The 27,327-nt window shown below is 52.0% G+C and overlaps 1 protein-coding gene across 2 annotated transcripts in view; it reads left to right on the top strand.

Annotated features, from left to right (window-relative positions):
* Positions 1–2,426: 2,426 nt before the first annotated feature.
* Positions 2,427–27,327, top strand: part of CRY2 (cryptochrome circadian regulator 2) — a 29,202-nt gene continuing 4,301 nt past the window's right edge. For both annotated transcript variants that reach the window (XM_021009785.2, XM_021009786.2), the window contains exons 1-11: positions 2,427–2,768; positions 12,086–12,194; positions 14,098–14,240; positions 15,642–15,826; positions 16,137–16,225; positions 18,254–18,394; positions 19,484–19,795; positions 20,018–20,169; positions 20,372–20,574; positions 20,920–21,012; positions 21,994–22,175. In XM_021009785.2, coding sequence (XP_020865444.1) covers positions 2,464–2,768; positions 12,086–12,194; positions 14,098–14,240; positions 15,642–15,826; positions 16,137–16,225; positions 18,254–18,394; positions 19,484–19,795; positions 20,018–20,169; positions 20,372–20,574; positions 20,920–21,012; positions 21,994–22,133 — 1,872 coding nt within the window. In that variant the 5' untranslated portion in view covers positions 2,427–2,463 and the 3' untranslated portion in view covers positions 22,134–22,175. The remainder of the gene's footprint in view (positions 2,769–12,085; positions 12,195–14,097; positions 14,241–15,641; positions 15,827–16,136; positions 16,226–18,253; positions 18,395–19,483; positions 19,796–20,017; positions 20,170–20,371; positions 20,575–20,919; positions 21,013–21,993; positions 22,176–27,327) is intronic.

The following is a 27,327-nucleotide window of genomic DNA, read 5'->3' on the forward strand; positions in this document are numbered from 1 at the left end:
TAAGTGTATATCTCTGGGGTATAGAGGATCATATCCTAAATAAGATTGCCCTGATCAATATCATTAGGCACTGACATCCTCAAATACATGATAATAATAACTGATATAGACAGGGGCTTTAAAGTTTGCCAATCACTTTTATTGTTGTTATTGTTGTGTCTGACTCTCCATGACCCCACTTGAAGTTTTCTTGGCAAAGATATTGGAGTGGTTTGCCATTTCCTCCTCCAGCTCATTTTACAGGTGAGAAAACTGAGGCAAACAGGGTGAAGTGACTTGCCCAGGGTCACACAGCTAATAAGTGTCTGAGACCAGATCTGAACTCACAAGGCATTCGTTACCATCATTAACCCACTTAAAACAGGCTCTGAGGGGTTAAGTAGTTTTCCCAGGGTCACATAGCTAATAAATTTCAAAGGTAGGATTTGACTTCACATATCGTGTCCTAGCCTGGTCCATATCATATTGAGTCCACTAAAAAAAACATCAAACCTAGCTGTAAGGCAATTTCCCTAACTGTCCATTTGGAACAGCTTCTCTGTGGAACCCATGCACCCTGCAACATAAAACATTCATTTTTGCCTGAACCTCACCAGGCAGAATTCACCTGTAGCTATTATATCAGCTCTGAGCCTTTCTGTCACCACATGGTATAAACCCAACTGGTTTTCATTCCTTCAAGCATTTCTGCTCTTCCTTGGACTTGCTTCTATTTTCCCCAAACGCCCAAAGTGGCATTAGGACTCTAGCCCAAGGGTCAATGCCAGTAGTACTTCCTGGTTCTAAACTGTTATAGGGAGAATCATAGAATCACAGAGCTGGAAGAGACTTTAGAATACAAATATTAGCTCTGGAAGGGTTAGAAAAGAAAATTGATCACTCAAATGACAGGCATTAAGGACCTACTGTCTGTCAAGCAGTGTGCTAGGCTAGGTACTGGGAGTATAGAGACAAAAACTAAACGTCCCTGCCTTCAATGGGCTTACATTCTATTACAGCAAGGGGTCTTTAATTTTTTAAAATTTTATTTATTTTTAATAATTTATACTTTTTTTAATTCATTTTTAAAAATTTTGAGTCCCCAATTCTTTCCCTCCCCCATCCCCTCCCCCACCCATTGAGAAGGCAAGCAATATAGTATCAATTATACATGTGAAGTCATACAAAATGTTTGCATATTAGCCATGTTTCAAGGAAGGAAGGAAGGAAGGAGGGAGGGAGGGAGGGAGGGAGGGAGGGAAGGAAGGAAGGAAGGAAGGAAGGAAGGAAGAGGAAGAGGAGGGAGAGGAAGGGAAGGAAGGAAGGAAGGAAGGAAGGAAGGAAGGAAGGAAGGAAGGAAGGAAGGAAGGAAGGAAGGAAAAGAAGTATACAGTAGGGGTTCTAAACATGGGAGCTATGAACCCATTTCTAAAAACATTTTGATAACTGGATTCCAATATAATTGGTTTCTTTTGTCGTTCTATGTGTTTCATTCATTTAAAAACATTTTTCTGAGAAGGGGTTCAAAAGACTCACCAGACTTGCCAAAGGCTCTGTGACCCCAAAAGGGTAAGAAGCGTCACATTAGATCAATTATCTTTGCGTATGTGTGTGTATATTACGTACCTATATCTAACATGTATGTGGGTATGTATAGGTATATATGGCACCGGCGGCGCCCACTCTTACAGGTGGTATGTTGTCCTCTGACATACCGTAGGTGCTTAATAAATGCTGGTTGCCCGCCTGGTGCTTCTGCTCCCCAGGGGGCTAGCCCACCCTGAACAAGAAGAGGAAGGGGAAAGCGAGGGACCCCCAGGCCCTGTAAACCTGAGGGCTGGCACCGCTTTGCTCCTCTAACACAGCGCTCATTCATTCGGGCAGAACCGGGAGCCGAGGCCAAAGCCCATCCCACGCCCTCCGAGAGAACGGTGGAGGGGGCTGGGACCTCCGACTGCGCCCCGCCCCCGCCGGGGACACTCCCCCGCCCCTTCCCCACCCCAATCCAGAACCGGACTCAGGGAGAGGCGGGGCCCGGAGGGTGGGGCAAACCGCAGCAAGTGGGGGCAAAAGCAGCAAGTGGAGCATTCCTCGCGAAGGCAGGAGCACGCGTGCCCGTGAACCGCCGACCGGCCCAAGACCAGACGCCTCCCTGGGTACCCACAGTGGAATAAGACAAACAGACGTAGGCAGAAAGCCTCGGGACGCCAGCCCACGCAGTCGCAGTGCGTCACCACCACCCCGCCCTTGGGCCCCGCCCCCTGCCGACACACATGGTGGGAACGTGACGGGGCGGGATCAGTCCCGGGCCTCTGAGCCAATCAGCCCGCGGGAAGCCCCGAACCAGTAGGACTGGCTTTCTGAGAGCATTGGGGCGGGCCAGCAAGCGCAGAGAAAGCCCCATTGGTCGAGGTATCGAGAAGGGGCGGGGCCTGAGGGCCCAACCTGGGCGGAGCGGGGGTGCCGGCCGCAGTCCGGAGTGTGATGGCGGCGACGACTGTGGTGAAGGTGCCGGCTGCGGCCGCGGCCCCTGCCCCCGCCCCTGCCCCTGCTCCTGCTCCGGCTCCAGCTCCGGCCCTGACCCCGACGCCGACCCAGACCCAGACCCAGACCCCGGCCCCGGCCCCGGAGGAAGGCGCCTCTTCGGTACACTGGTTCCGCAAGGGGCTGCGGCTTCACGACAACCCCGCGCTGCAGGCGGCCCTGCGCGGGGCGCGCTGCGTGCGATGCGTCTATATCCTCGACCCGTGGTTCGCGGCCTCGTCCTCGGTGGGCATCAACCGCTGGAGGTGAGCGGGGCCGAGACAGGCGCGGCCGGAGGAGAAGGAGGGGACGTGGGAGGGCTGGCTTCCCGAGGGGCAGCGGAATGGCAGAGGCCTATCGTGGGGAAGAGGGCACGGGTGACGTGATGACCGGGTAGCAGCGACAGGAGGGGGACAGGAGAGAGGCGTGTCCGGAGAGGATTTGAAGGGAGACTCCGGGGTGGGGGGAGGGGAGGATAGGAAGGGAAACTCCCTGGAGAGAGGCGGGAGCTGGCAGAGGAGACTTCTGCAAGGAAGGAGAGATGAAAGGGAGGGAGGAAAGAAGCACGTATTAGGCGCCTACTGTATGCAAGGTACTCAGTTAAGCGCTTGAAGGGAGAGGAATGGGAAGGGAGAGGAGGGGGTATGGGAAGGGAGACCCTTTGGAAGGGATGGGCAAAGGAAAGGAAACTTCCTGAAGGAGAGGGGATTGGAGGGAGGTGATCATTGGAGGTGAGGGGAGAAGGTCGCCTTAAAGAACAAAGGGGAAGATGGTTTAAGGGCAGGGCTAGGTGCAGTGGAGAAGTTTCTGGTAGGAACCCCAGGGCTTATGAAAATAGGGCCCCGGAAGAGCCATCTGGCCAAACATTCCAGTCCCCTGGATTAAGGGGTTGACTCCATCTGAGTGAGAAGCAGCTGTGAAGTTACCTATATTAGGGAGGTGGGGGGAGGGGTGGTGGAAGGTAAATTTAGGGTCTCTGGAAAGGGAGAACTGACCCTCACCAGGGAAAGGAATTTCAGGTGTGCTTGGAGCTAAGTTAGTGGAAGTTGGTCTTTGAAGTATATCCATATCATATCCTTCTGCAACCTGGTGTATCTTTTAATAGGTCCCCATGTTGTGACCTCAGTAGGTCCTTGCTTCCTGAATTACCTTCCTTCCCCTCATTCCCTTCTTCCTAGTGTCTGTCAGTGGGACCTCCTCTTAGCTAATGCCAGAGAAAGGACCATGTATACTTCCAGCTATAAATAAAGACTCAAGAGATGTCTTTGAGACAGGTATCTTGTGTCCTGGGCTCTAATCCAGTGTTAAACTGGTTTGAAGCATTCTCAGTAGCCGGGCTTAGTAGACAAATGAGCAGTTTAGCTTCACCCTTTCCCGTACTTCCTGGGAGAACTGTGGAGAACAGATGTCCATGCAGAGTCATCTTTTATGTGGGGTGGACCTGGGGGCAGGGAACAGGAAAGCTGGGATGTCAAGAGTATCCCTAATGCTGATGTTCCAGACAGGATGGTGACAGGTTCTTGAAGGGCTTAGCAACAGCTTCATGATAGCTTGTGTTTACTTCTGCAACCGGAGGCGAGAGCAGTGCAGATTGGAGACACTGTGTACCCACTGTACTCTAAAATGTGATGCAACAGAATGGTTTGTTTGCATTGTTCCAGAGGGATGTTTGCCTGGGTCCGTTTGATGGTAGGCAGAGGTGCTTCTGGGTTCAGGGTGGCTGTTCCCCTTGAGTAGCTGGCAGCAGCTGCTGACTTTGGGACCTCTTAGGTGCCCTTTGAGTAGAGCTGTGGTCACTGAGTCGGCCTGCGTTGTCATTCATTACGCTTGTGCTTCAGTTTCCATAAATAGTAGCCTGGTCTGTTAAACTCATGACCTCAAGTGATAGGTGACAGTGCCCATCATCAGTATCAGCATCACTGTCCTCCCCCCAGTGTCTTTTTTGATTAGCAAATAAAATAACCTTGATTAGGCTCCTTTCACATGGCAGTGCACCAGGTGGGCCGTGGCCCACAGGCTGTCTTGCACCTGCTTGTCTCATCGTTTTAGGGGGCATTTCACCGACTCATAGGATTTAGAGTTGGCACATTTGAGGTCTCTTATTCTCACAGAGTAAGAAACTGAGGGCCAGAGACCAGAATAACATTGCCTTTCCAGTATGCATTATTTGATGGAAATTGGATAGGACTTTGTGGTTCTTTGAAAAGTGTCTGGTTACTGATGGTGTTTGAATTTGGCAGGAGCCATGTAGGGTGCAGACTTAGGTACTTGCCACGAATGTTCTGTGACTATTTTTCAAATGATTTAGTGAAAGGAGGGACATGACATGGCAGGCCGTGGGCACTTGAGTTATATATTGTGGGACTAATACCGAATCCCATGAGCCTTAAAACCCTGCCAGTGGGGTACAGGCTGTTGGCTGGTCCAGAAGGACGGAGCTGAAGGTGAAGCAGCACAAATCAGATGGAATGGACTGGTGTGCTGCTGAGGCCTGGGAGCCAGATGGGGGTGGGGGAGGGAGGCAGGGTGACCAGGGGCAGACCGTGATGACACAGCGTTCAGATGTCAAACAAGCACGCTGCTGGCCACTTGCAGGTGGCCCTGGGTGGCATCAGCTGCTTTTAGACCTCCCAAGCACGCCCCTCATGCCCATTCCTCATCCTACGTCCACCTCCAGTGTGCCAGGGATCCCGGGGACGGTCCTAGCCACACCTCAGAACCAAAAGAAGAGAATGGGAGCTGCCTTCTGGCTGTAGATGTTGGCATTTAAAATAGAACCCCCGTTTGTTGTGTGGAGGCCTGCCTGAACTGCAGCTTGTGTGGGTGGGGGCCACAAACATGTTTGCTGCACATGGCCTCAGACAGACACTGTCAGTAACCCGGGGCATCAGGGCGTGCCTCAGCCTCCGCAGCGGTCAGCAGGCGGGCCCAAGTGAGGGCTCTGCGGGATGAGGGCAGCTAGAGAGAGCAGCCTGTCAGCTCTCTCTGATTGGGGCTGGCTCAGCACAGTCAGACTCCAGTACGGATGCAGCTCTCCTGGGATCGGATCACTGAGAAGGCAGGTGGTAGCCTGGGGTGGACACGGGTCAGAGCCGTGGCACACTCATCAGGGAGGCTCTGCTTCTTCTAAGCCATCCAAGCAGATACCCCAGCCAGTCACTTAACCATTTTGCTTTCAAGGTTTGGGTTTTCCATTTGTCCGTCCGTCCTCACCTTTCTAAATCAGTAGTAGGAAAAGCATTTTATGATTGTAAACGGTTTAACACCTAGGCCCTGGGTCCCCTTCTTATTTGGGTAATGATGCATACAGCAGAGACCAGAAACCTGAGCCTGCTGAAGAAGTGCTACCTTTCCTGTTTCTTTATGAGGCCTGTGTTGTCCTCTGATGACGGGAAGTTGGCCAAGGGCGAGGACCGGACCCCAAAAGGCCTTCATTTCACAAAAGCAATTATGAAATATCTCTGAGCCCTCTTACAGAAGAGCGGCCTTTCAGGCATTCAATAAGAACAGATCCCCTCCGCTAAAGACTTGGCCTAGAAGAGATGTGAGGGGAACTGGGAGGGTCTTATTCATTCCTTAAGGAATCACGACTCTGTCCATAAAGGCCCTCTCCTGAGGGACTAATGACCATGGACCTCTGGCGTCCCTTCTTGAGCCTGCACTCCAGTGAGGTGATTCTCTGTATTTCCACACCGAATCCTGGTTTCGCCCTTGTGGGGGGCACTCCCCGTGCCTCTGGCCCGTTCTATTGCATGGGCCTGACCTACTCTGCCAAGAGCTGAAACTGAATCAAAGCCCTGCACTCTGGAGCCCTGCTCTGAACCCCAAGGGTGAAGAGCTTTCTTCTTCCTTCCATGGGGATAAGTAGAAGCTGTGGTGGGGCTGCAGGAAAGGCCTTTGCTTATATCTGATGCAAGAATATCAATGTCTGCCAGAGCTGGCTGGCCCAGCTTCAGCTTGCCCTGATGTTCTGCGGAGCTGACAACAGAGTGCTCTGGGGGCAGGGCCTCAGCTCTCTGCTAGCATCTGGGCTTCTGTCTCCCCTAGGCCAGACATATTCTCTTCCCAAGCGTCCTGGCTACTGATTGTATGTGGTGGCCAGCCTGAGGCCTCCAAATTCAGAGGAGCTTGGCTCTGATGAACAAAGATGAATTCAGCCAGGCCTCTGTCTGGGCCCTTTCTATAGCAGTAGAACACCAGATGGAGCATAATGAGTGCATGACATCACTCAGAAGGAAAGACGAACAGAGCCATCTGTCCCTAGAAGGTGCTGGACATAGCCGAATCAGTCAGTGAACGTTTATTAAGTGCCTACTGTGTGCAAGCATCGTGCTAAGCTCTGGGTATAAAAAAGAGGCAAAAGACAGTCCCTCTCCGAATGAGGGAGACAACATGCAAACAAATATGTACAAAGCAAACTATGCACAAGATAAATAGGAAATAATTAACAGAGGTCATTCTCTAGAATTAAGAAGGTTTGGGAAAGGCTTCCTGTAAAACATCGGATTTTAGTTGAGACTTAAAGGAAGCCAGGGAAATTAAATTAGCATGTAGAGAGGAAGCTTAGTCTTAATGAGGAGAAACAGATTGAAACGAATTAACAGGCAAAATGCATCTTGAAGATGACAAACGAGGGGCTCGTAAGACAAGTTACTTCTAGGCACTGGATGAAGCAGTGACACGTTCAGATGTAAACACTCCTGCCCGGGTGGGGTGCTTGGGGTCTGGCTTCCTTCAAGAACATCAGAGATGGCTGCATGAATGCCCAGCCCGAGAGCCTTTGCCTCTGCCTCCCCCCAGGCTCAGGAGAGGGGAGCATCTTTTTTTTCCTAGCCTGACCCAGCTGCCTCCCTTGCCACCCCAGACAAGTTGGAGAGGTGCACATATTTTAGCAAAAGTGGGTCTAGAATGCTTGGTGATAGAGCTAGGCTGCTTCTGGCTCCATTTTCTGGAGCTTAAATAAAATGTCACAGAGTCCCTGAGGTGGAAGGATCTCAGAAACTGTTTGGTCTGATCCCTGGCCAAATAGTAATCCCCTCTACAGCATTCACCGACTGGTCATTTGTCCTGTGGTTGGAGACTTCCAAGGAGACAAAGACGTCTCATTCCACTCGCCTTGGGGTTGTTCAACTCTATTTTAGGAGAGCTCTCCTTGTTAGCAAGTTTTTCCTTATGTCAGGCCTCAGTCTACCTCTTGGTGGTTTCCATCCATTGTTCTTTGTCCTGCCCAATGAGGCCAGACAGAAGGGGGCTAACCCCTTTCCCACAGTTATCATGCCTGCCCCAGCTCTTCTTTTCTCCAGACTAACTGTCCCTGGCTCCTTCAACCAGGACCCTTTACCTATGTGGTTACACTTTTCTTAGACCCTCGCCCACAGAAATCCTTCCATACCCTCCATACCATGTTGTCCTGAGAAAAAGACCCATTTTCTTAGCCTCCCCCCTGAAGTCATTCTCTACTGCCTCATTCCACTGGGAATGTAATCCTGGGATCTTAGCGGTTCAATGCAGGTTCTAGCAGGTTGTACCCAGCTGGGTCAATTGCTCGTAGGGGCCAAGCAACAGAAAGTCTCTCTGCTTTCCAGCAGTGGCCCAGCTCTGTTCAGAGACAAATTAGCCAGCCATTGGACGACAAATTATTTTGGCCACAGAAACTCATGAATGCCACTAGATGTAGAGTGGTTGTCACCTGCAGGGAGAGAGGGAGGCTCACGCCAACGGCATCATGGCACCTGACAGCAGTAAAGTATAAGTAAGAGGAGCTGTACATTAGGAGCAGTGTTGTGTGGTGGGAGAAGCTACTGGGTTGGGAGTCAGAGGGCTCGGGTTCAATACTGGCTCAACCGTTTCTTTTTTTAAATTTATTAATTTTTAGTTTTCAACATGCACTTCCATAAGCTTTTGAGTTTTAAATTTTCTCCCCCTCCCCAAGATGGCGCACAATCTGATATACATTCCTATTAAATGTTTTTTCACATTAGTGATGTTGTAAAGAATTAGGATGAATGGAAGGAACCATGAGAAAAAAGGAAAAAAAAGAGCAAACAGTACGCTTGAATCTGCATTCAGACTCCATAGTTCTTTCTCTGGATGTGGAAAGCGTTTTCCATCGTGAGACTTTTGGTCTTAGATCCTTGCATTGCTGAGAAGAGCCTAAGTCTATCAAAGTCAGTCATTGCACGACGTAGCTGTTACTGTGTACGCAGTTCTCCTGGTTCTGCTCACTTCACTCAGCATCGGACCATACAAATCCTTCCAGGTTTTTCTGAAATCTGCCTGCTCATCATTTCTTATAGTGCAACGGTATGCCATCACATTCACGTACCACAACTTGCTCAGCCATTCCCCACTTGATGGGCATCCCCTCAAGTTCCAGTTCTTGGCCACCACAAAAAGAGCTGCTGCAAATGTTTTGGTAGATGTGGGTGCTTTTCCCATTTGTATGCTCTCTCTGGGATACAGCCCTAGAAGTGCTATTGCTGGGTGAAAGGGTATGCATATTTTTATAGCCCTTTGGGCATAGTTCCAAATTGCTCTCCAGAATGATTAGATCAGTTCACAACTTCACCAACAATGTGTTAGTTTTCCAATTTTCCCACATCGTCCCCAACATTTATCATTTTCCTGTTTTGTCATGTTGGCCAATCTGATAGATGTGATGTGGTGCCTCAGACTTGTTTTGATTTGCATTTCTCTAATCAATAGTGATTTAGAGCATTTTTCATATAACTATAGATGGCTTTAATTTCTTCATCTGAAAACTGCCTGTTCATATCCTTGGACCATTTATCAGTTGGGGTCAGCCATTTCTTGTGTGACCTTGGACAGGTCACTTAACTTTGCTCATCTGCAAAATGAGGTGGCTGGACTCAGTGCCCCAAGGTCTCTAGTCATGATGGCTTGCAGCCGTAAGCCAACAATAAGCCTGAGCAACCTCTGACGGCTACATTTAGGAAGAATTTTGACAAACTGGAGAGCGTCCAGAGAAGAGTGACCCACCGAGGCAGGGGCCTCCAGCACATCTGGTCTCTTGAAGGAGCTGGAGGTGCCTAGTATGGAGAAGACCTGGTAAGAGAGCAGCATGAGGACAGACTTTCTGGCAGAGTAGAATGGGCCTCCCTGAGCACCATGGAGTCCTCATGAGACATCTCAGCTGGGCCTCTGAAGGCCCCTCCAGCTCTGAGAACCTTTATGTGGTTGTCTTCAAAGTGCATAGTGAGAGCTGCTGGGGGGCACCCCCCCTTCCCTTAAAGACGTTTCTTTGTGGTCCTGATATGTATATTCACCCCATTGCTTCTGGACCATCTGTGGGAAACCACACCTATTTCAGGTGGCATCAGGTCATTTGCTATGTGCCCATGCCCAGTTTTCCTCTGGGCAAAGTAGTGGTGACACAAAAGCCCATCATTCCTTTCCATTTCTTTCCACTTTCCGTTTCTGAAGGCGTCAGCTTTTCAGAACACAGCAGTTCACACAGGCTGAGCTTTCATTTCTCATGGGGCAACATGAGGCCGATCTGAGTTCTCCTTCCCCTCTCCCTGGGAGGGTCTCTGACACGATATTTTGGACCAAGCCCTGGAATCGGCTTGGGTAGGAATGTAGGTCTGTGGTGGCCGCCCTGCCTTGTACGTCAGCAGCGGCTTTGGGGTTGGTGGTAGCTGGCAGCTGGGAGATGTCTGAGTAACTGGCTATTGGACGCTTCTCCCTCCCACCCCTGGAATGGGATGCTCTGTGGGAGGGGCTGGGTTTCTATGTACAGTACAGTGTGGAAGTCTCCACATGTTGAAACCGGAGGCAGAGTTACAGGGCCCTGATTAGGGGAGATGCCTGTTCCCTGGCTTTACTGCCCAGAGGATAGGCTCTAGGATTCTCAGAGATGCCTGGACGCTGCAGACTTACCTGTCTTGGTTCCCTTTAAAAATACTGGAAGTGTTGTTTTTGAAGTAGTAGAGAGTCACCTAAAATTGAATGAAGAAGTCCCCCAAGGTTCTCTTGATGAAACCATCACTTGGTTTCCAGGGCAAATGTCAAGAATGTGTTTTGGGGTCAGAACTCCAGAATGTTAATGGTTTAACCACAGCCAGGCTTAGGTTTGTCCGAGGAATAGACTGGAAGTATCCTGGTTCACAGAAACCGGTTGTCAGCGTATAGAAAGGGAAAGGGCTAGGGTTATCTCTGCAGCGTCCCCTGGACTCTCCAGAAACTGTTAGCTTAGGAGTGACAGCAGATGTCCAGCCCTTTGATATTATTTCTTTTTAATGTTCTTTAAAAAAATTAAGTTCCAGATTCTCTCTCTACCTCCTGCCCTTCCCCCACCCATTGAGAAGGCAAGTAATATGTCATCAATTATACATGTGAAATCACGCCAAACAATACATGTGAAATCACGCCAAACAGATGCCCTGGCTCCATATGTATACAGACCAGCTCTGGAGGAGAGGCTGGAGAAGTGGATTCTGTTTGACCCACCAGTCTCATCAGCATGCAGACACAATGCCAGGGCAAAGGGCAAAGAGAGCCAGACTGCTGGACTGCAGCTGCCTGGCATCCCTACAGTCAAAGGAGGCAGGTGGGGTAAGTGAGGATAGTTCGGCTTGTAAATAATAACAGTAACAACAACAATAATAAATAGTGTTTCTATAATGCTTTGCTACTTGCAAGGCACTTTGCATGTATTATCTCCTTTGATCCTCATAATAACCCTGTAAAATAAGTATTATCCCCATTTTACGGAGGAGGAAACTGAGGCTGAGAAGTTAGGATCTCACAGCTAGTTAATATCTGAGCCAGTGTTCAAACGTAGGTCTTCCTGACTCCAAGCCTAAAGCTATTCACAAGACCATCTAGCTTCCTTAATATGAAAAAAACTGAGGCCTGGGGAGATGGAGGAATTATCCAAGGTCACACGACTAGCTGCCCTGCGCTCTGTGTGCATCGCCCACCGCAAGGCCTCGGCCGCCACGGTGCAGCTTGTAGGCCCTGCTGCTCTGTCGTCTGCAGGCCTAGGCCCTCTCCTTAGGAGAGAGAGAAACAGCTGCCATCTCCAGGCCTTTTGACCCAAAGATCTCGGGGTTAGAAACAAAACAGGTGCCCATTGGCTGAGGAGTGGCTAAACAATGATGGGGCATGAGTATAATGAGATATCATTGTGCCAGAAGAAATGGTGCATTTGAGGAATTCCAAGAAGCCTGGGGAGCCTTAGTTGAACTGATGCAAAGTGGAGCGAGCAGAACCAGGAGAACAACACATACAGTGACAACAGCAGTGACAGCAGACCGCAGACATTGTTCGGGGCCCTCAAGAAGAGTTCTGGAAATGACGGCTCCCTCCTTTCTTGGCCTAGGCAGGGGACTCCCGGTGTGGAATAGTACACAGTTGACAGACATGGTTGATGGGTTGTTAGGTTTTGTTTTTTCTTTTTTGGTGCAAAGGATGGTTTCCTGGGCAAGGGAGAGAAGGAGGGATGTATTTGGAAGTTAAAGTGCTGTTAAAAAAAGAAAAAAGATCTAACCATAAAATGTTTTTTGATGAGAACTGCTTTTTTTTCTATCCTGTTGCTACCTATCTTGCTTCGATTCTACAGGTTCCTTCTCCAGTCCCTGGAAGACTTGGACATCAGCTTAAGGAAACTGAACTCTCGCCTCTTCGTAGTCCGAGGACAGCCAACTGATGTGTTCCCAAGACTCTTCAAGGTAATGGGTTTGTAGGTGGTGAGAGAAATTCGGCCTGTGTGTTGACGCTGAGATTCTGCCCCGGTATAGCTCATCCAGCTTTTCCAGCACTCTGGGAGTCCCCACAGACACCACAGGATGCTCAGGGAGTGGGAGAAATCCATTGGGCCTGACTGACCTGGGCCAACATGGACGAAGGCCAAGTGAGTTGGAGGCCTCCACGGCTCCAAGTCAGATGGCCGGCAGATGGGCAAGAGTGGTGAGGAGGAGCCCCATGGGATGGGTTTCTTGTTAGAAAAGTTCTTCATTCGGCCCAGACGTGGGAGGTGGCATGTCTGACCGACTTTCCAACCCAGACACTAATGGCTTCCTTTCCATATTTCACTTGGCTCAAGCTAGCAAGACTGAACAAGGCTCCTGGCCCTTTCTGCTGCTGGCTTCTCTCTTCAGGAAGGGGCCCAGGTCTGATTACTGGTGGGGGGTGGGAGGAATGTCAGCCTCGCTAAACAAGCTTCTCCTTCTTGTACAGTAGGCTATTGGAAAATCTCGGTTTGGGTGTGCCACAGCCCCCCTGGTTCATCTGTGTCCTTCAGTGCTCGGAGAGTAGATCCAGTCCTCAAAGCCAGAGCATTCTGGGATATCCTGTTCTGCCCTCTAAGCAACCCCAGCCTGGGCCCATGCCCCCTGCCATCCCAGAGCCTTCTTTTGATGCTCTGAGAGTCCCTGCAGTGACTGTCTTATCTCCCCCAGCAGGCTGATTCAGTCAAGGCCCAGGTTCAGGCCACAGCTCTTCTGCTTGGGGTTACCCTGACCATGTCCCTTGGCCCTCTTGGTCCTGTTTTTACATCTGTAAAGAGGGGGTAGACCAGCCCGCTGCTAAGTTTTCTTGAGCTCTAGATCTAGGCCTCCCGTTCCTACCCAGGTTCCTCCACTTCTTGCTCCAGGAGCTGTGTTTTGGGGAGCGATGGCCTATCTCCCTCAGACTCCCCAACCCGGGCTGACCAGGCCAAAGCCTAGCCTCAGGCCTGGCAGGAGGCACACACAGCCCTGTACATAGAGACCACTATTTCAGGAGGTTGCTCCCAGCACTTCGGGCCATCGTCGCCCCAGAGGCTTGGCTTTGCCAAATGCCTTCTACGCTGTGCTGTCTTGTGGTTGTTGTCCCTGCCCTGAAGTACCCCCAGAAGCCCATCCTGGCAGGGAGAAAAAGTATCTCTTCCCACCCCCCAGCCCCCACCTGAGCCTCTCAGGTACCCATTGCCCAGGTGGGGGAGAGAGCAGAGGCTGTAGGTGAGGATCCCTGCTCCAGAGAGGCAGGGTAATATGATGGTCAGAGCACTGCCCTTGGAGTCAGGAGAGACTTGGGTTGGAAGCCCACCCCTGCCATGCCCAGCTGTGCAGCTTTGGCCCAGGCCCACCTCTGCTAGCCTTAGTTCTTTATCTGTCAGGTGGGGATAACTGCAGGGGGTATTAGGAGAGGTCAGTCATCGGTGGGGCTCTGGCCGCAGCAGCAGCCATTCAGGGCCTGTCAACTCTGTTTGCTGACCTCAGGAGCGCTGCTGTGGAAACCACGAAACTATTTCCCTGCTCAAGTCTGCCAGGGAAACTAGGGCAGGGTCTGCAGGGCTGTGTCAGCCTCAGGAGAAGAGCTGCAGAGCCAGGGGGATCCTGCATCTCGCAGGCCCCCCCAGTGAGTGAGGCAGCTGTGCTGACTTTGGTGGGGCTGTGGGGCTCCCCAGGGATGCCGCCTCCCAGCTGCTGGGACCAGACAAGCCAGTGGGCCCATCTCCAGCCCCCTCAGGGCCCAGGTCCCCCAGGATTCAGGTTCTGTTTCCAGCAGCATATCTGCCCCTGCGGTTTGTCCTCAGCCCCCTTCCTTCCTTGGTCCCCCCAGCCCTGGGTCCAGCAGACACTTTCTCCACAGGAATGGGGTGTGACCCGTCTGACCTTTGAATATGACTCGGAGCCCTTTGGGAAGGAGCGAGATGCAGCTATTGTGAAGATGGCCAAGGAGGCCGGCGTGGAGGTGGTAACAGAAAACTCACACACCCTCTATGACCTGGACAGGTGAGGGGCCTGCAGGCTCAGGCACTGTGAGCTGGGGAGGGCCTTAGGAGCAGTGTCCCCGGGGTCACACTGGGTGGTCGGTGTTGGGGGGAATGAGGACGAGTCAGCATCCCCATCTGAGGCCCCGCAGAGATGGGTACCTCTGGCTGCTGCCATTAATCTCCTGGCTGTCCTTCTGCCCTTTGTCCTAGCCACCCCTTCCCAGAACTCTGTTCTGATGGGCCCAGAACCCCCAGGCCCTGCCTGTCTGGGTTTGCAGGCCATGGAGCTAAATTAGTTAGCTGTGGCGGCTCCTACAGAGAGTGGCTGGCTTCCGTTGTTCCCAGGCCTTTGCAAATAGGTTTTCAGGGGAAAAGGAGATGCAGGGAGGAAACCCTCTCCCTGATTAGCCCAGCTGGAAGCATTGGCGCTCCTGCTGCTTCGCAGCCCCAGGACCCCCACCTAGTGGTGACTGCAACAAGCTGGGTCATACGGCCCTACATGTGAGCCAGGCGGCTGGAGCAGGCAGAGCATGGCGCCCCTCCCCCTTCCACGTGAGGAGGACAAGGGGGAGGAAGGAGGCGTGGCCCAAGGCCTCCGCCCACCTGCTATCTCTGACGAAGGGAAAAGCCTGAGAGCCGAACCCAGCCAGCCCAGTCTTGCATAAAACACTGAGCTAATGCAGTGGCCTAAATGTCAGTGGGAGTCTGGGGAATGTGGCTCAGGGCCAGACCCTCATTTTGACAGAGGAGGCTGTTAGGAAAGGCACAGCAGGTCTGCATAATGTAAATCACCCTAGACCTCCCCCCACCACAGATGGGGCATCTAGCCACTGGAGGTGCCAGGGGCTCAAGGGGACCGTTGTGGAATGTGGCCTGCCCAGCCTCACCCCTCCTGGGCACCCTGTGTCTGCTGCTGCCAATTTGAAGTCGGGAGCGGAGCTAATCATCCTTAGAGCTGATCCTAGCAGAGCTGTGGGGTTCTCTTGCCCATTTCGGGAAAGATATAAACTGGCCTTGCCCTGTCTCCTACCATCAGGGGAAGAAATGTCCCAAAGGCCATGCTAAAAGATCCCCCTTTGATTTTCACTCCAGGGTAGGGAAGTGGGCTCACAGGGAGCTAGGCGGCTGAGTAGGGCAGCTGAGATGTGGCTGGCCTTCTTTTCTTTTGGCAGTAGAGTCTAGACATCTTGTCCTGGCTGGCTAGTATCCTGCTTCAGCACATCTGTTTTGCTCATTGGTGCCTCAGTTTCCCTTTCTGTAAAATGGTGATACTGCCCTCCACTTTTTCTCAAGTCAGTGAAGTGTTATAGCAGTACCTTGTGCATGGTATGCATGTTGGGCAGGTTACTTTTAGGGTGAGCAGGCAGGGTCCCCAGCCACAGGCCTGTGAGTGACGCTGAGTACCCTCTGGGATCCCCAGGATCATTGAGCTGAATGGGCAGAAGCCACCCCTCACCTATAAGCGCTTTCAGGCCATTATCAGCCGCATGGAGCTGCCTAGAAAGCCTGTGAGCTGTGTGACGAGCCAGCAGATGGAGCGATGCCAAGCTGAAATTCAGGAGAACCATGATGACACCTATGGGGTACCTTCCCTGGAAGAACTAGGTAGGCCTTCCTCCGCCAGGGTCCATGCTGGCCTCCTTGGACCTTCCCAGGGTCACGTGGAAAGGAGCACTGAGGTCCCTGCTAGCCAGGCTGGAGGCCGTGGGGGTCTAGGGATGGCCCTTCCTGTCCAGAGGGGTAGGGTGACCTAGGGGGCAGGAAGAAAAAGGAGAAAGAGTCACGGGAGGAGGAAAGACTGGGCCCACCGGAGAGCAGGGACCTGGAAGGATGCCGTGTAGGAGAGAGGGTAGGGCGGCTGTGGTGGACTCCTTGTGAGCCACCTCCACCCCCTGACCTGGCTCTCCTCTGCTAGGGTTCCCCACTGATGGACTTGGCCCAGCTGTTTGGCAGGGAGGAGAGATGGAAGCTCTGGCCCGACTGGACAAGCACCTGGAAAGGAAGGTAGGTACCTGTGGGGTGGGGGGAAAGCAGGCACATCCCTGCTGGAGGAAGTGTGAAGCCCAGGCTTCCTTCCTTCCTTCCCTTCTCAGAGAGCATTACACTTGGGGGGAGAAGACTTCTAGTTTACCGTTTACTGGCCATGTGACTGGGGCCAAGTCACACTGTGTCTCTTTGCCTCAGTCTTCTCTCTGAAATGGGGGAAGTGGTCCTTGTATGAGTCACCTCAGAGGGTGGTTGTGAGAACAATGGTTTGTAAACCGTCCGGCAGCCAATGTGGGCTCTCATCATTAGCCTGTGTGAGCAGTATCCGGCCCCAGCTGCCTCCAGGTTCTCCAAGAGAAGAGGAGCCAGTGGGTATGGCACTGGAGGGTGGGATTCTGGGCTCAGTACAGACTTGTTCCCTCCCTCCCCCTCCCTGCTTTTCTGCATCTGCCCTGGTGCGCTGCTCCCCAACTTCTGAGCTGCATGAAGATTCCACCTGTACATTGATAGAGGCATTGACGAGGGGGAGGAAAGGCCATCAGGGCCACAGCCCCCTGGGCAACAAAGCAGCAGGGCCAGGTTCAGGAGAGAGCACTTGACTCGTGTGCCCAGAGCAGAGGCCTTCCAGCTCTCCCATGAGATGAGGGCTCTGGGCCTGCTGTGAATGTTCTCCGTCCTCGGGTCCTTCCCATGGCCAGCGGCTGGCGGACCCAGAGTCGACCTTTGGGCTTAACAACCTAGTCAGTCGAGGGCTCTGGTCCCTCCCGGCCCTGACGTGCTCAGGGGTGAGACTGTGAGAGGCGCCAGTTGACCCAGGCCCTCTTCAGAGAGCAGGGCACTTTGGCCCGCTGTCAGACGAAGGAAGTGGGATCCTCAGAGTCGTACAAGACTTCTTGTGGAAACATGCGTCCCTGGCCTTTCCCATACTCAGCCAACAGCCTAGCACAGTGTGCATGATTTGATCCTGTCAGCGGCCTCTGCTCTCCTTCATGGGGCACCGCCGTGTGCTGCAGCCAAAAGGCCTGCCTCAGAACCTCAGGCCTGATGCCCCAGAGCAGGGAGAGGACAGTCCGTCCCTATCGCGGCCGAGCTGGCAGAGATGCCTAGGAGGAGCCTGGGTGAGAGGTGGGATGGCAGGACCGGGGCCAGAGGGGAGAGCTAAAGGGGCTGACTTTGTGTTTGGGGTCTTAAGGAGACCGCTTTGTTGGGCTGCTGAGCTGGCTCCATCTGGGCAGGCTGAAAGATGGAAAACCCGTAGGTAGACCAGGAAAGTTCTGACCCGGTTCTAGAGATAAGACAACAAAGAGAGTAGAGGTCAGTTATCTGTGGTTCTCTGGAAAGGGCGTCCGGGGTGACGGTGCTGGTCCCAGGCAAGGTCGGGAGCTCCCTCCTTTTGTTGTCCTGGAATTTGGAGGAAACCCCTGGTGGCTGTAGGGGAAGGTTCCTGGTGTGAGGAATCAGCCCCCCTCAGCTTTCCCACATCCTCTGAGCCCCTTCACGTTTGTTCTCTGAGTCTGTGTGAGAGGGCCTGGGTCTGCCGAGTGAGCAAGACCCGGAAGGGTTAGGAGCTGCGTTTAAAAGGACACAGCAGCTTCGGGGCCTGAGCCAGGACTGTCTTCCCTTCCGCCTGTGCTCTCTGGGATCTCTGGCCCCAAGAGAGATGAGCAGCCTCAGGTCATCGCCTCATCGTAGGTGAAACAAATGGCCGCCCCATGGTGTGGTTGAGAGAGAGCCCCTTTCAGTCTGCCTCAGGTCCTGAGATGCCCCCATGATTAGAGTCACTCTTCTGGATGAGGTCTAAGAGTGTTCTGTTAAACGCACACATGTAAAATGTTGAGCAGTCATCGGCCACTGACCCCAGGCTGGGTGCTTGCTTATGAGACACTCCCCAGGTGACAGAAAAGGAGCAGAGGCTGGGGGGAGTAGGAGGACCCCTGGCCTCTTGAAGGGGCGGGGGAAGAGAGAGGTTCGATGCCTGGCTGGTGGGCTGTTGCAGGAGCTCCGGAGGCACATGGGATGCTTCTTGTTTTAATTCTTTTCTCCTAGGCCTGGGTCGCCAACTACGAGAGACCGAGGATGAACGCCACCTCCCTGCTGGCCAGCCCCACGGGCCTCAGCCCCTATCTGCGCTTTGGCTGCCTCTCCTGCCGGCTCTTCTACTACCGCCTCTGGGAACTGTATAAGAAGGTGAAGCTAGTACGCTGCCGCATGGCAAGGCCTCTGGCCACAGAGCCCCCGAGCCCGGGGAGCCCTTTCACAGCTCAGGCCATCCTCCTGGCCGTGGGGCAGGGGCTCAGGGAAGGAAGCAGTAGTGGGCCGGCCAGCTGTGGTTTGCCCACGGTTACCTTAGATTGGCTCTATCAGAAAACATCCCCAGCCTTGGAAACACATTAGCAGGCAGCATGGAGCAGTGGAGAGAGCTCTGGATTTCGGGTCAGTAACATCCCCTCCCTCTTCTCCGGGTGCCTTGCGTTCCTCACCTGGAAGATGAGAGACTTGGGCCAGGTGGCCTCTCTAGGGCTTTCTGACCTTAAAGCCAGTGACCGAAGAAAGCATACCCAGCCATCTGAGTCAGCATGGAGGGTGTAGGTTTTTAAATAGGCTTTTATTTCCATTTCTGAATTGTGACTTTGTCTTTATCATAGCATCTGATTACATAAGAGAACTTTGGTCCACAGGCTTTCAAGTCCTGGGTGTCCACACCCCCAGGCTATTGTGTGGGGCTGGTTTCGCCAGGTTCCAAAGGTAGAGCATTATTCATACTTAGAAATGAAAAGTTTCAAAGTTTTTGACTGGCCAGACAATAGACCGCAGGGCCGAGTCTGTTCTGGCTCAAGGGGATCTCCTGACCCCCAGCCCCGTTCTGGCCGGTGCTTGACCCCCTCTGACATGGTGCCCTTTTCCCTGCTTGACATGTTCTCGCCGTCCAGCCACAAGTTGTGGCCCTTGAAGTTCAGGTTGGGACCACTGGCTGCTCTTCAGGCCTGTGGCGCCATTGCTTCCAGTGGGGCTCCAAGGCTTTATAAAACCCCAGGATTTAGGGCTAGAAGAGGCACTTAGAGCCCAAAGAAGAGAAATCAAGGCCCAGAGGGATGAAGTCACCTGGCTGGGGTCATCACGGGGCTCTGAACCCAGGTCCTCTGAGTTCAGTGCAGGACTCCTTCCACCACACCACTCCCTGTTCTCAGACTTGCTGTGGCCACAAGCTTTCCCAGTAGAAAGGTCTTGGCTAATGGCCTGGCTCTTTCGGGTGACCTCTTGCCCTTCTAACATCAGGTCAAGAGGAATAACACCCCGCCGCTGTCTCTGTATGGGCAACTCCTTTGGCGAGAATTTTTCTACACCGCGGCAACCAACAACCCCAAGTTTGACCGAATGGAGGGGAACCCCATCTGCATCCAGATCCCCTGGGACCGCAACCCGGAAGCCCTGGCCAAGTGGGCAGAGGGCAAGACCGGCTTCCCTTGGATCGATGCCATCATGACCCAGCTGCGGCAGGAGGGCTGGATCCACCACCTGGCCAGGCACGCTGTGGCTTGCTTCCTGACCCGCGGAGACCTCTGGGTCAGCTGGGAGAGCGGGGTGCGGGTGAGTGTCTTATGGCCAGGGCCCGACTGGTGGACACGCTGGGCAGGGGCAGTGCCTCCCCAAAGCCCCCAGCTGAGGCCCTGACTTCACAGGCTGGCTCTGCTGCTTATTTATGTGAAAGGCTTCAGCAAAGTCCCTCCCCCTCTGCGGACCTCAGCTTTCAGAGGTAAAATCGTCCTCCCTCACCCCCTAGTGAATCTCCCCCGTCCCCTTGTCTCCCAGGTGTTTGATGAGCTGCTCCTTGATGCCGATTTCAGCGTGAATGCAGGCAGCTGGATGTGGTTGTCCTGCAGCGCCTTCTTCCAACAGTTCTTCCACTGCTACTGCCCTGTGGGCTTTGGCCGCCGGACAGATCCCAGCGGAGACTATGTCAGGTAGGGGAGAGAGTGGGCTGACCCCTTTGAGCCTGCTGACCATGCTGAGGCCCTTACATCAAGGGGCCGCCCCTTTGTGTGTGGGAGCGTGCCGAGCATAGAGGATAGAGTGGGAGCCTGCCGAGGGCCCCAAGTAGAGTGGGAGTGTGCTGAGGGCCCCTCGTAGAGTGTGGATGTGCTGAGCGTTCTGTGTGCATTGTAGGCGCTACCTACCCCAGCTGAAAGGATTCCCCTCACGCTACATTTACGAGCCCTGGAATGCCCCCGAGTCTGTGCAGAAGGCAGCCAAGTGCATCATCGGGGTAGATTACCCCAAGCCCATTGTCAACCATGCTGAGACCAGCCGGCTCAATATCGAGCGCATGAAGCAGATCTACCAGCAGCTTTCCCGCTACCGGGGCCTCTGTGAGTGTGGAGCCCTGTCTGGCTGGAGGCCCAGTGGAGTGGGAGGGTGCTGGGGCTCCCCCAGGTATAGACCCATCCCTTGTCTCTGAGCCTTAGGTCCTTCCCCAGTGACCACCCTGAGGTGATAGGAAGGAAAGCCATTTGTGAGCCTGTTCTCGTGAGGTCACCTAGGCAGAGAGGAGGGCCGTGCTGCACAATTCCTCCCTGGCACACGGATGAGCGTGTTCTCACACAATCATACTAAGTAGTAGTGGGGGTGAACAGGCAGAAGGGAAGCTTCAGGATCCTTTCCAGCCTTGTTCACCTTTCTTCTGCTGGTCTCACTGCTTCCCAACCCTTCCTCAGGTTTACTGGCCTCTGTCCCATCCTGCATGGAAGACCTCAGCAACCCCATGGCAGAGACGAGTATGGGCCAGGGCAGTGGTGTTAGCGGCACAGGTGAGCTCCGCTACCCTTTCTGGTCGGTATGGCAGAGCAGCTGCTCTAATGGGCCCCAGCTCCCAGAGGACAGGTGTTGGCCCTCAGAGCATCCGAGGCAGCTGGGAGCCACAGCCCACAGACCTGGGCTTGGGGAGGTGGGGTGAGGGGTGCAGATCTGCTCTTGCTGCTGATGCCCAGAGGTATTCCAAGGAGCCTCCAGAGGCCATACCTGCGTAGTACTTCTTCCCCCTCCCTTCTCCCTTCTTTTCTCTTTTTTCACTCTTTTCTTCTTTCTCTGTCTCCGTCTCTCTTTTTTTTTTTGGGGGGGGCTAGGCAATGGGGTTAAGTGACTTGCCCAAGGTCATACAGCTAGTAAGTGTTATGTGTCTGAGGCCGGATTTGAAGTCAGGTCCTCCTGACTCCAGGGCTGGTGCTGTATCCACTGCACCACCTAGCTGCCCCTTCTCCGCCTCTTTTGATTGAACATGCACACAGGCACACAAAGCTTGACTCTACTTCCCCCCAAAAAAAAATTTTATTGTTTATTTATTTTTAGTTTTCAGCACTTGTGTTTATAAGATTTTCAGTTCTAAATTTTTCCCACTTCCTCCCCTCCTTCCTCCTCAAGATAGCATGCATAGGCTATACACGTACAATCGTATTAAATATATTTCCACATTAATCATGTGGTAAAAGAAGAATCAAAACCAAAGGGAAAACCATGAGAAAGAAAAAAACAACAAAAGAAAGAGAAAATAGCATGCTTCCATCTGCATTCAGACTCCAGAGTTCTTTCTCTGGAGGTGGATAGCATTTTCCATCATGAGTCTTTTGGAATTGTCTTAGATCATTGCATTGCTGAGAAGGCTGTCACAGTGGGCCGTCACACAGTGTTGCTGTTTCTGCGTACACCTTTCTCCTGGTTCTGCTCACTTCACTCAGCATCAGTTCCTCCAGGTCTTTCCAGGTCTTTCTAAATTGACCCTACTTTCCTTGCAGGCCCAAAGCCCCTGCCCTGCAGCCCAGCATCCCCCAAACGCAAACTGGAGGCCGTGGAGGAGACTTCTGGAGAGGAGCACAGCAAACGAGCCCGCGTGATGGCCGCGTTGCCTGTCCCAGACCTGGCTGGCAAAGTGTGAGAGTGTGAGACACCGGCTTGAGGTGTTGGGACAGGGGACAGGGTGAGTGTTGGGCACTGTTGGCCTTCTCTGCGAATCCAGGGGGAGCTGGGATGGCCGGGGGAGGGCAGTACACCTCAAACCCCAACCTCCTGAGCCTTGTTTTCACTTGGGCAGAGCCCACACCATCCAGAAGTTGCAGGGTGTTGCTTAGGACCTGTGTGAAATTGAGTATTTTCAAAAATTCTAATGGAAAAAAAAAAGTCAGAAACCTTTTCTCTCCTTGCCAACTAAGAAAATGTTTGTTTCCCAATCCCTCCTCCCCTCAAAGTGAATGGAATCTGTGAAGAAAGGGGGGAGGGGAAGGGAGAGAGAGTAGGAGAGAGAGAGAGAGAGAGACAGAATGAACACCGGATGCGAGGCCCTGAGAGACTGCCCAATCAGAGCCTGTGCTGTGTTAGCAGACAGGAAGGAGGGATGTGTGCCGTCCACACAGGCTTTCTGAAGCAGCTCTCCTCCTGCTCCCCTCCCCCCCTTCCTGCTCTTTCCCTTTCTCCCCGTCCTCCTGTTTCTTCTGTTCTTCCTCCTCCCCCTCTCCCCTTTCTTCATCTCCACTTTGTCCCCCCCCCACCTGCCTGTTTCCCAGCACATTGAATTCCTTAGGCTAGCCAGCAGAGAGCAGCACTAACCCTTCAGAAGATGCTAAGATGCCCATCAAATCATTGTGCTAACGGTACTTACTTAGCACTGCCCCCAACGTGCTAAGCACTCTTGAGTGTTGCTGGGGAAGTTAGAGGTATGAAGAAGACCCTGATCCCTGGCCTCAGAGCTGACTGACCATGGCTAGCCCAGGACCATCCAGACACTGATAAGTGTCATCACACTTGTCCATCATTCCCCGCCATTGTCCTGGGCATTTATCCTCATTGCACAGCTCAGGGGTGCCCAGATTAGTGCTCTTCTTAGCAGGAGCTTCCTTAGTTCTGGAGAAAAGCCTCTGTCTTTACACTGGGCATTCCTACCCAGAGTCCACCCTCTCCCTCTAGGCCTCATCTTTGGAATTTGTTTCCTTGTCTTAGTCTTTCTTTGATTCCTGAGTTGAAAATGCCATCATCCACATTACTTGGTGTTTCTCTTTCTTTCTGAATCCCTATTGTCTTCAGGTCTCTGGTGGTCAGCTTGTTTTTATTTTTAGGTTAATTCTCTTCAACAAGGCAGTATCATTTACACACACACACACACACACACACACACACACACACACACACACACACACACACACGTCCTTTGTTCCTTTTCTAAATTCTTTGTTGTTTTTCTTACTGATGCTAAGGACTACCAGGGTTGTCATGCATTGTCCTGAGAGCGTTGAATACCTCGTGAAATTTGTCCTGGCTGTCAGATAGCGAGCAGAAGCTATTTCCTTTGTTTCCCCAGCTGTGGGAGGCAAACGATGCCCTGGACATGAAAGACGAGAAAGATTGAGTGACTTGCTTGCAGTAAACCAGCAGGCAATTTTTGAGCTGTTGACTTGGGGTCCCACATTGTAGTTGGTGCTCGAAGGGTGAAGTCCTGCGAGGATGGTGCCAGGACATGCCCAGGAAAGAATTAATAAATGGTACAAGACAGTGTGGGCCAAGTCACATATGAATGGTGCAGCATAACAGGAGCTCAGAGACAGCATTTGTTCACTTGATTAGTCTGAAAAAGAGGAGATTCAGGGTCCCTGTGGAAGCTGTCTTCAGGCAGCTGAAGGGCTGTCTGGAGAAGGAATTATACTTGTTCTGCCGGGCCCCCAGAACACAGCCAGGAACTGTGGAGGGAGGTTGCCAGGAGGCCAGCGTGAGCTCCATGTCAGGACAAGATTCCTCTCCAATCTACCCCGGCTTAGAACGGGTGGCCTCAGAAGTGGTGGGCTCCCCCCACTGGAGGTCTTCAAGCAAAGAAGTCAACATTTGCTAGGCATGTAGGAAAGGGGATTCTTGTCTGGGTTGAGGTTGGACTCTCAGGTGGTTTCTGACATGTCCCTTCCATCTTTGAGCCTCTGTGAAAGGGAAGCTGCCTGTGGTCATGGAAGACCTGGTGGTAGAGGAAGGGAAGCGTACAGCTAGGGGAGGAAAATGCTAAAGAGCCTCGAGGACTAGCTGCTCTGTCCAGTACAGAACTGGAGACAGGATTAGCCAGGCAGGGGCCAGAGAGCAGGAAGAGCTCAACACAAGAGGCCCCCAGCTTCACACTTGCCAGGGAGCTTGGAGATCACATGGTTCAATATTGCCATTTTACAGATGAGCATGCGGAGTCTCCAAGAGATGACATGACCTGCCTTATCTCACACAAGTGGCAGAGCTCAGGTTCTCTGACAGCTGAACCAAGACTGTCTTCTAGGAAAGGACCCTTCATTTCTTGGAGCCAGTTTCTTTGTTATGTCCAAGATTTGGTTATGAGAAAGGGAAGTACTCTGAAAAAAATATACGGAGGCAGGAATGGCTGTGACATATTTAGGGAGAATGACATGATAGGTCTGCTGTGAGTAGAAAGTTTGTATAGGAGATGTATCCGGATAAGTTGGGGTCAACCTTGAGCACCCCTCAGAGGTGTTTGGACTTTATTCTGAAGACAATGGGGAGCCAGTGTGTTAAGCTGGGGAGAGTGACTCAATCCAAGAAGGGCTAGAAAGATTGCTCTAGCATTGAGTACAAGTTAGATTGGCAGGAGGGGAGACTTTTGCTGCCCTCTAGCAGACACCCAACCTCACAGATGGTAACCCTTGGAGTGGAGAGGAAGGCTATGGCCATGAGAGTTGTCCTTTTTTTAAACAATATTTTATTTTTTTCCCAATTCATGTAAAAACAATTTTTGACATTCATTTAAAAATATTTTTGAGTTCCAAATTCCCCCCCTTCCCCCTTCCATGAGATGGTAAACAATTTGATATAGGTTATACATGTGTTGTCATGCAAAACATAATTTCCATATGAGTCACGTTGTGAAAGAAAACATAGACCAAAAAAGAGAAACACACAAAAAAGTAAAGTGAAAAATAGTATGCTTTGGTCTGTTTTCAGACCCCTTCAGGTGTTCCTCTAGAGGCAGACAGCTTTTTTCATCATGAGTCTTTTGGGATTGTCTTGAATCGCTGTATTGCCGAAAGTAGCTAAGTCATTCACAGTTCATGTAGGAGTTGTACAGTGTAGCTGTTACTGGGTACAATGTCCTCCTGGTTCTGCTCATTTCACGTTGTATCAGTTCATGTAAGTTCAGGTTTTCCTGGAATCAGCCTGCTCGTCATTTCTTAGACCGTGATAGTATTCCATTGCATTCATAGACCACAACTTGCTCAGCCATTCCAGTGGATGGGCATCCCCTCAATTTCCATTCTTGGCCACCACAAAAAGAGCTGCTATGAATATTTTTGTACAAACAGGCCCTTTTTCCTTTTTTTTTCTTTTTTTAGTCTCTTTGGTCTACACACCGAGCACTGGTATTGCTGGGTCAAAGGGTATGCACAGTTTTATAGCCCTTTGGGCATAGTTCCAAATTGTTCTCTAGAATGGTTGGATCAGTTCACAACTCCACCCATAGGACATTAGTGTCCCAGTTTTTCCACATCCCTTCCAACATTTGTCATTTTCCTTTTCTGTCACAGCCAGTCTGATAGGTGTGATACCCTAGAGTTGTTTTAATTTGCATTTCTCTAATCAGTGGTGATTTAAAGCATGTTTTCACACGAGTATAGGTGGCTTTGGTTTCTTTGTCTGAAAACTGCCTGTTCATATCCTTTGACCATTTATCAGTTGGGGAGTGCTTTGTATTCCTCTGAGTTTTGTCTCCATTCTCCATATATTTGAGAAACAAGGCCTTTATCAGAGATATTGGCTGTAAAATTGTTTCCTAAGCTTTCTGCTTTCCTTCTGATCTTGGTTGCATTGACTTTGTTTGTGCAAAGCCTTTTTGTTTAATACCACCTTTATCCATTTTACATCTGGTGGTGCTCCATGAGAGTGATTTTGAAGAAAGAATTGCCAGCGGCACAGGACTTCCCCTGCCCCTCGTCTGGTGCGTTCATTAGACCTCAGGGCCATGTTGGCCCTGCGTGAAGGCTGGGACCTTCTCAGTGCCTTTTTTGTGAAGTGGAGACACACCCTGAGCTGCCTGCCTCCATCATTCAGGGAGGGCTGTGCAGATAAAGCAGGGCTGTCACGGGGTGAACCCTAGACTCCGTGCCTCAGGCCAGATTCAGCGTTGCTCTCCCCTCAGTCAGAGCCCTGCCCCCAGGCTGGATAAGCAGATGGTGGGACTGATGGGTGACGAGAGCAGGAGGCGATGGGGGCGCTAGTCACCTGGGCTGTCCCCCAGTCTAGGGAGTTGCTTTCCCTCTCTGGCCCTACCTTGACCAGCTCTCCCTTGGAGATAATTCAGACCTGAACGAGCCAGTCCTTGAGGGCCCTCTCCACTCTAAGATCTAAGAGCTCATAGCTGTGGCCATCCACAGGGTGCACTGATGAGTGGCAGTGTAAGTCAGTCTCATGATATGTGTCCTGAAATTGCCAGGTCAGAACCTTCTCCAGAGTGGATTCTCACAGCTTCCTCTTCCCTGGGCTAGCTTTCAGGGCGCTCTGCCCATTGAGCCAAGAGAACAGGCCAGCGTTCCAGCGGGTTCCCTGTAAATCCCTAAAGCTGCTTCCTGTTGCCATTCCATTGTACTCGAGCTCTTTGCAGAGTTTTCTCATTATTTCTCTAATTATTTACCATTTGGGGAGAACAGGAGCACGTGTTTGCCTCCCTCCCTTGGCACACAGCCCCGTGAATGCAGTGGGGCTGCAAGGAGCGTCCCATCCCATCCCATCCCTTCTCCCAACTTCCTCCTCCTCATTCTCCAGAGCTTCCAGAAACAACGTGACTCCTTGATTTTCTGACCCGTTGTTTCACTACCTGTCAATTTATTCTTTGGCTGCTCAGGGCCAAAAGCATCTTCTGGACAAGACTTGTGTGGTCACGTGGTCCTATCATGTCTGAAACTTTCAGGGAATTCTGGTCATGGGGTCCCAAAATCCCAGCATTTGGAGCTGGGTGGGACCTCAAGGATCATCTCCAACCCCCTCACTTTACAGAGAAGGAAACTGAGGCCCAAAGAGAAGAGACTCAGTCATCTTAAGAGCAAGGTCTTGGGTGGTCAGGATGATTCCCAGTCTGGTGCCTGCCCTCGTGGGTGTTG

This window comes from Phascolarctos cinereus, unplaced genomic scaffold (genome assembly GCF_003287225.1).
Source record: "Phascolarctos cinereus isolate Bilbo 61053 unplaced genomic scaffold, phaCin_HiC Scaffold_9;HRSCAF=440, whole genome shotgun sequence".
NCBI lineage: Eukaryota > Metazoa > Chordata > Mammalia > Diprotodontia > Phascolarctidae > Phascolarctos > Phascolarctos cinereus.